This window comes from Acyrthosiphon pisum, chromosome A1 (assembly GCF_005508785.2).
Source record: "Acyrthosiphon pisum isolate AL4f chromosome A1, pea_aphid_22Mar2018_4r6ur, whole genome shotgun sequence".
Lineage (NCBI taxonomy): Eukaryota > Metazoa > Arthropoda > Insecta > Hemiptera > Aphididae > Acyrthosiphon > Acyrthosiphon pisum.
Window position 1 is genome coordinate 12,953,742 of NC_042494.1, and position 9,340 is coordinate 12,963,081.

Genomic DNA, 9,340 nt, shown 5'->3' on the forward strand with positions numbered 1-9,340 from the left:
TCACTTTCCCATGTTCGAGATATTTTTTTATCTTTATTATAAAGACTTATAATATCCTATTCATAACTTATTAATCAGTCGGCATTCGATCCTCGTCAGTCAGTGTTTTTTACTGTGTACTAGCTGTCTAATGTCTATATAGTTAATATAGTTTGTTTAATTTATTTTAGACAAAAAATACTTGTTAACCTCATAAATATATTACATATTGAAACAACGACGCGTGAAACAATATTATTTAACACCTATTATGTAAGTTATCAATTTATTACACACGTTAATTATAGTTTTGGCTGCAAAATCACCTGATGACCATGACTCATCACCTTTTAGGACAGTAAAAATGCTTAGATTTTCTTCAACAGTATCTTTTCTGAGAGGAAAGTGAATCTAGTTGGTACTTTGGGCAGTAAAAAGTAAAAATTTCCCAGTAGCTTTCAAAAGTGCCGTGAAAAACAACAGAAAAATTAAGGAAAAACGGGAATTTTTACGCAAAATCTGTTTTCGAGAAAATTGATTTTGGTTTTTGGTGCAACTCTAAAACAAATGGCCGTAGGTACATGAAATTTTGACTGCATGTTTATATTAGCATTTTCTATACACCATAAAATTTTCCAAATATTTTGACTTACTTTGAGCTCTTTACGGACATTTTCAGGATGATTTTAATACCTATCTAATTAAATATTATTTTCTATACAATTTTAGATTCCAGCGCGTTGCAAAATTTAACAATGCAGTCACTTATCCAAATTGTAAATAAACTGCAAGATGTTTTTGCTGTAGTTGGTGAACAGCAAATCACGGTCGACTTACCTCAAATTGTGGTAGTGGGAACACAGAGTTCCGGTAAAAGTTCTGTGCTAGAAAGCATCGTGGGAAAATCATTTCTACCTCGAGGAACTGGTATTGTTACCAGGGCGCCATTAGTTATACAAATGATTAAGTACACAGAGGAAACAAGAAAATCAATGTTAATGTCAAATAACATTAAAGACACTGAAAACATTAAAGAATGGGCAGAGTTTCTACATAAACCGAATTTATATTATGTCGATTTTGATTTGGTACGCAAGGAAATTGAAGATAAAACAAATAGTCTAGCAGGAACTAATAAGGGCATCTCTTTTAATTCAATTGTATTGAAAATTCACACTAATCGCTACGATCTGACTTTTGTAGATTTGCCAGGTATAACAAAAGTGGCGGTTGGAGACCAACCTGAAGATATAGATGAACAAATACAGAAATTGATTATTTCATATGTAAAGCAATCCAATTCAATTATTTTAGCTGTGGTGACTGCGAATACGGATCCGTCAACAAGCGAAAGCCTTCAAATAGCGAAAAAAATGGATCCAGACGGCATCAGAACAATAGCAGTAGTTACAAAATTAGACCTAATCGATGAAGGAACACTTCAAGACACTAATGATTTACTGTGCGGTCGCAAGATTCCAGTGAAACTAGGTATCATAGGTGTGGTGAATAGAAGTCAAAAAGATATCGTTGAAAATAAATCAATGGACGCGGCGCTATCGGCAGAAACAGAATTTCTAAAAAATAATTACCCAGATATACATAAAAAACACGGCAACGAGGCGTTAGTTCACACTTTACAGACGGTATTGATAACACACATTAAAAAAGTATTTCCACAACTTCGAGTTGAACTCGAAGAAATGAAAAGGAAATTGGAAAAACAACGATTGCCACTATGCAAACCTGATGAACAAATATCGTTTTTAGTAGGACTTTTAAAAGATATTAGCAGATGTTACGAAGACACTATGAACGGTAATCAAGACGATGTTCCGATCGATGAAACTTTTGGTGGTGGCAGTATTGCTAAATTATTCCAACATCAATATTTAAAGAGAATAAATGCTATAGACCCACTTCAAGATTTATCAGATGAAAATATTGCAAATATCCTATCAAACACATCGGGCACTTACCAATGTACTTTTGTCAATGAAAAGGGGTTACAAAAAATTTTAAGGCGGCAATTAAATAACTTAATCCAGCCGTCCTTGGACTGCGCAGAATTGGTGTGCGATGAGATGTTAAACGTTTTGAATTCCATTGACGTCAAATTGTTGGACACACTTAGACGATATCCAAAGCTCTACGAAGATGTAAGTCAAGCCTGAATTATATGATTTTCTCTTTATTATTGGAAAGTGTTTGTGAGTGCAGGATTTTTGGGTATACCAAATAAGATGAGGTTTTTTAATGTGATTCAATTATTATTCGATCATTCAAAACCACACAAATTTGATTGACAGTTAAAAATGAAACATTTATTGGTATTAAATAAATCGTAAAAATAATAAAAATAAAAATGAAACATTTGTTGATATAAATAAACCGTCGTAAAAATAATTTAATTCAATTAATTGAAACATTTATGATATTAAATAAATCATCATACAATTAATTTAATAATATATATTAATTGTATAAGATTTTGTAATTTTAGTATTAACTAAAAATAATTTTATTTATAATTTATTTAATATACCTAATATAATAAAAAAAAAAAGGTGTGTAAGTGGATGTCGCTCTGCTGTACAGTAGGTTAGGACTTAGGTTAAGTGGGTCACTGTATAATGGATAGTATTAAATTTGAATTCAATGATATATAATATCACTGTATAAGAAAAAAGATTCTGAGCAGAGACGGTATATCAGTCTATGTATTAGACATATATATATACTTATCTATGGTATTAAAAGAAAAATTGACCTATAATAGTTATCTATAATAAATTCCAAATTAATTATATCAAATATCCATTAGGTACTTATAACGCGTTATACATCAACAACAAATCATAGATATATAATAGTATACTTTAGAAGTTTCAATATTATACAATCACAAAAAATAACTAAAAGAGTTATTTCAGGTTTTTAGATTCTGAGTAGAACGATGAATGTATTGATTTTACAATGATGTATGTTTTTTTTTTTTTAAATTTTTTTTATGTCGGTCATCACCTTTTAGGACAGTAAAAGTGCTTGGATTTTCTTCAACAGTACCTTTTCTGATAGGAAAGTGATTCTAGTTGGTACTTTGAGGGATCAAAAGCGTTTCAAAAGTGCCGCGAAAAACAAAAGAAAAATTAAGGAAAAACGGGAATTTTTACGCAAAAGCTGTTTTTGGTTTAACTTTAAAACGAATGACTGTAGATACATGAAATTATCACTGGTTGGTTATATTTCCATTTTCTATACATGATAAAATTTTAAAAATATTTTGATTTGTTTTGAGCTGTTTACGGACAATTTCAGTTTCCAATTTAATTAGTTTTTTTTTCTATGAATGTCAATAAAACTTTATTTTTTGAGTAAAAATACTTGAAAATTTAATACAAGGCTCCTACTATATTGGTACAATGACATTGAAAAAATATTAAAAATCCATAGTCACAATTTATTTTTATAAGCATCTTAAGTTAAAATATTGACAAAATACGTAAAAATGACGAAAATTTGCAAATTATTTTGAGTTAGAAATTCATGAAAAAATTTCTTTTTAAATCTAAGATTCGAAAATGTAATACAAGAGTCCTCGTAAGTTTGTCTACATTTATCAAAAAAAAAGAATGTCTACAAGCAAATCAAATTAAATTTTTATGAGCGTTTGAAATTCATATGTTTACAACATTTGATAATCACTCAATTTCTCATGTAACAATTTTCTTATTATATTGTAATTAAAAAACGAATGATTGTAGATACTTGAAAATTTCACTGAACGCTATATTAGCATTTTCTATATATACGATAACATTTTGAGAATAATTTCACTCTTTTTGAGCTCTTTACGGACATGGTCAGTTTTCAATTTTTTTAGTTTTTTTTTTCTATAAATATCAATTAAGTTTTATCTGTTGGGCCAAAAAGTGTGAAAATTTAGCAGTTGAAAAATATTAAAAATACATTGGCTCAAATTTTTTTTATAAGCATTTAAAGTTCGATTTTCGACAAAATGTATCAAATTTAAAATTTAATAATTATTTTGTAGTTAAAAATTCATAATATGTTATCTTTTATATCTAAGGATTGAAAATTTAAAACAAGATTCCACGTAAGTAGTTAATTCTGTTACCAAAAAATCTAAAAAACACATAAGCGCAGTTTATTTTTATAGTCATTTTAAGATCGAATTTGGACGAAATTACATGTTAAAAAACCTAGAATAACTATTTTAGTTATTTTTTTGTGATTGTATAATATTATTAGTGGGTACTTGAAACTTCTAAAGTATACTATTATATATCTATGATAGTACCACGGTTTGTTGTTGATGTATAACGCGTTACCTAATGAATATTGTGATATGATTAATTTGGAATACATTATAGATACCTATTATTGGTCATTTTTTTTTTTAATACCATAAATAAGTATATAATATAACTTATACCTAGACTGACATACCGTCTCCAAATCGTTTTTCTTATACAGTGATATTATATCATTGAATTCAAATTTAATACTATTCATTATACAGTGACCCACTTGTAACCTACTGTACAACAGAGCGACATCCACTTACCCACCTTTTTATTTATATTTATAGAAAAAAAAACTAAAAAAAAATTGAAACTGAAAATGTCCGTAAATAGCTCAAAATAAGTCAAAATATTTGGAAAATTTTATGGTGTATAGAAAATGGTGATATAAACATTCAGTCAAAATGTCATGTACCTACAGCCATTTGTTTTAGAGTTGCACCAAAAACCAAAATCAATTTTCTCGAAAACAGCTTTTGCGTAATAATTTCCGTTTTTCCTTAATTTTTCTTTTGTTTTTCACGGCGGGTTTGAAAACTACTGGGTTTGAAAACTACTCACTTTTGATTCCCCCAAAGTACCAACTAGATTCACTTTCCTATTAGAAAAGGTACTGTTGAAGAAAATCCAAGCACTTTTACTGTCCTAAAAGGTGATGACAGACACAAAAAAAAATATTAAAAAAAAATTTTAAAATTTAAAAAAAATAAAAAAAAAACACACATTATTGTAAAATCAATACATTTATCGTTCCACTCAGAATCTTCAAGATATGTTTAGATTCGAATAAATTTGCAACCTATTGTTTCCAAATATTCTAACAAAGTTATTCATTGCTTTATCCCTACATACTCTAAGTGTACGTTTAACGTTCCCTTTTCTTATAATTGAAGTTTAGTTTCTGTAATTATCTACTGTTGTTTTAACACATCTATCTGAAAAAAAATTCTCAAAATATATTTATTATTTTACGAATGATATATAGTAGGATATAAAACATAAAATGCATGCCTAAATTGACCATGGAAACTTTCTGTGACGTCTGTTGTTCTTGTACTTTCATCTGGCTCATCTGCCCTCAATATTGGTGAAAGATGATTGGTCTCAATATAATCGTTCAACATAAAATCAGAAAAATCAATATTATAATATGTTAATTTTGACACTATTTAGTGTACAAAAATACACACTCTACACAAATTGTTTTTTTTCGTAGTAATAATTACAGTGAAGGTAGGACGTCAAATAATACAGTTGGTAGCCATTCCCGAAACAAAAGTTTTTTCACGCCTGGTATTTATTTGAATAATTAAATAATTATTTTATGATTTTAGGTACGAAAAGTGTTTGAAAAGTTGCTGGAAGAAGATGTGAATAATATCAAAGAATTCATTGCATCGTACATAGAATCTTACCAGGAGTGTATAAATACAGCAAATCCAGATTTTATCTTGGAAATATTAACGTCCAACGATACAATTCAAGAAGAAATTCTCGCAGCTGTAAACATAAAGAAGCATGAAAGTAATTATAAGCCAGAACTAGTTTTGACCCCAACCGGGATGCCGATTTTTCCGTTACCCGACAGAATGGCCCAAACCGATAGATTAAAAACTGTTAGATCTCATATGTTGAAACAATTATTATCAGGTCTGAATAACCAGGATGTTCCCATGGAATCGTCTGAACAAATAAAATTACACAAATATTTAAGCTACTGTTATTTTGAGTACATTAGGAAAATCGTGCGGGACTTTGTTCCTAAAAGAATTGTTCACAAAATGGTAAATTCGTTTTTAAAAAACCTCGATAAACGTTTAAACAAAGAAATATTTCAAGCTTATTTAAAAGAAAATAAAATTGCTGAAGTATTTGTAGAAGATGAAAGTATCATAAATGATAGAAACAATGTTGAAATCAAGTTGGATGCTGTTGGAAAAGCGTTGAAAACTATGGTTGATATTCGAAATTGTTAATTCCAAGTACAATACTGTAATATGCAGCAATATCGTTTTTCAGTTTTACTTTATCTTTTAACTATTTATTTTAAAAAAAAATAATAAAATGAATCGTATATTAGCTTATCCAAGGGTAAAACAGTTTTCTTTCATGCATAATGTGTACCTGGAATAAGACTGCAAATATTTCAGATAATTTTAATTTTTTTTTTGGAATTTCTAATGTGTATGCATATATATATATATATATATGTCATGTGCTAGTGTTTAGATACAAAGAGTATCAGAAAATTAAATTTATTGAACTATCTCACGTTAATTTAAAATCAACATGCATTTTCTTAATTAAGTTAATAGTAATTAATATTAAAATATAGGTAATAAAATAGATTTGGTCCATTGAAATATATTTTGTCAAAGAGTCTCGATTCTCAAGTCAAATCATATTATATATTATATAATTATATAATATATAACCTTCAATGTCTTACATTAAAAATACACATTCACAACTAAATGTTTCAATTTATTTTACAATTTAATATCAGATTGTCTGTACTTTTTTATTTATTCAATATTTTTATAAGTTGTAATACTTTTAGTTGTATTTTATTAAATTATAGAAAAAATATTTTAAAATTATTATTCAGCTGATATTATAGATATTATTTTAAAATACATATATATAAATATAAATATATTTAAAAATGCGGTATTGATATTGGCTTATCGATAAAAAAAAATATATTTATCGCGTAATGTATCCTAAAATTAGTTTTAAATTTTAATAATATTTTGTATTGATACATCATTTTATATATTTACAAAAAAAAAAAACAAATGTGTTGTGCAACAATGTCATCGTAGGTTCCTTTCAATATTTTTCTCTTGTATAACAGAGTACGTAACATTCTTCACTTATCAGTCAGTCCAAAATTCGATACTCAGCAGTTAGTAGGTAAAGTTTAAACTTTATAGTAAAGTACATTGTTTCCCAAACTTTTTACGACCCATAAATTTAATATTTATTGGGTACGCGACCCCCTTCTAAAATAAAAAATCAAGTATGCCTTAAATAAATAATATTTCATTATTATTAATTTTATCATTGAATTTTTATAAAATAAAATACTTGATATTAATAAATAAAATAAATTATAAAAAAATACAAAAATACTTAAATAAGCGTAATCGTAACTGCGAGTCGCGACCCACTATTCCACTATTGGGTTTTTTATACTATAGTATATACCATTCAGTACATAGGTACCTATAATCGGCTATCGGTTTCATTTTCATTGACAAAACAAACTATGTATAACCAATAAAAATATACCAATACAATATTAGCATCAAAAATAATAGCTAGTTATATTATTCGAAAATTCTTATAATAATTTATATATAAGCGATTTGTTTTTAGCAAAAAAAAGTTCAACCTACAGTATTAACTCATAGAACAATAAACTACTAATATCAATATGAATGTAAAATACGATATTATTATTCCTTAGTTATATAATATAGGCTGACAAACCATCTCAGCTCGGAATCGTTTTTCATTGAGTATACTATAATTTGTCATTGAATTCAAATTTAACACATCCATTGGTCCATTACAGTGACCTACTCAATGACGAAGTAGATACACTCGAAACCTACTAATTACTATACAGCAGAGTGATTGAATGATTTCCCTGGTTTTTTTTTATATTGATATAGAGTAGAATTTGTGACAATAATATCCATTAAGGGGGCTGGAGCATGATTCATTTTCGGTCGAAAACATAGCTCACGGCTTCAATCACTACGCCCAATATAATGTTCCGATATTAATTTTGAAAGCAAATTTGAATTTGTCACTAAATTATCCATGCTTTGACAATTTCATTTTTCTGATTTTTATTTTTTTTTACTTATAAATTTACTAACAAAAAGAGTAAAAATAGAACATATTATTCATAATTCAAATTTAAATACATTGATATAGAATATGAAAAATGTACGACAGTTAAAGCATAGTAAATTTAGAGGAGAATTCAAATCTGCTTTCAAAATTAAAATCAGAACATCCTACTGAGCGTAGTGAATGAAGTCAGAGGTAGTATTTTTTGAAAAAAAAATGTTTGTCGTTGTATAAAGCAATATATGGTGACATGTGCATGCGCGTAGGTAAAATTACAGACGTACATCCCGGTCACTATGATGCCCCTATAAAACGTGATCAGTACTATGAATTACGCAACCTAATGTTCATTTTCTTTCAACACATACACAAGACCCAGATAAACAGAAATATAAAATGCCTAGTTTTTACTACTTAGAATTGATTACGCTCCAGCCCCCTTAAGTAGTCGTATCATACGGATCGTCTCTTTTTGTCGTTTATAATGGTTCTGTTGGAGACAGTGGCGTATTTAGGAATTTTGATAGGGGGGGAATGAAATATATAATAATAGGTACACTCAATAAATACTAATATAAAATACATTTTTAAAAGCCAAGGTGAAATAAGAATTAACACAAATTGTTTAGTACCTAATAGCGTTTATTATAAATTCATATTAACGAAAATCCCGTGTTTAATACGATAAACAAAAAAAATTGCTTTATAATACAAACAAAATCCCATTTTCTATTTTTTTGGATGCTCAGTTCATCGATAACCTTATATGGCATGATTATTGTATTGATCGATGACGTGCAAATAAAGCCAACACATTAAATAAGGACCTTATTATTACAATATAGTTAAACTAATGTTAAACCGCGGAATTCGACTGGTAAAATCAGTTGGTTAAGCGTAACCGAGGCAGGGACTGGAACTTTGATGATTTTTACGGTTCCGGTTCCTATTCGGTTCCTAGTAAAACTAAAATTTTGGTTTCGATTCCCAGAAAAAACTAACATTTAGGTTTCGGTTTTTTTTCGGTTCTTAAAAAATTAAAAAATTGTTACCTGATTTGGTTTTTTACTTATGTAAAAAAATGTGTCAAGGAAAAGTATCGGTTCTGGTAAGGTTTCTGGTTTTTAAATTAATTTAAATAAAGGTTTCGGTGAGGTTCCAGTCCCTGATCC

The 9,340-nt window shown here is 28.1% G+C and overlaps 1 protein-coding gene across 1 annotated transcript; it reads left to right on the forward strand.

Moving 5' to 3' along the window:
- Window positions 1–53: 53 nt before the first annotated feature.
- LOC100169195 (dynamin-1-like protein) lies at window positions 54–6,608 on the forward strand. Its single transcript, XM_001949539.5, has 3 exons — window positions 54–252; window positions 709–2,138; window positions 5,639–6,608. Exons 2-3 carry the CDS (start codon window positions 735–737, stop codon window positions 6,278–6,280), a joined length of 2,046 nt encoding a protein of 681 aa, XP_001949574.1. The 5' UTR covers window positions 54–252; window positions 709–734; the 3' UTR covers window positions 6,281–6,608.
- The last annotated feature ends 2,732 nt before the right edge of the window (window positions 6,609–9,340 follow it).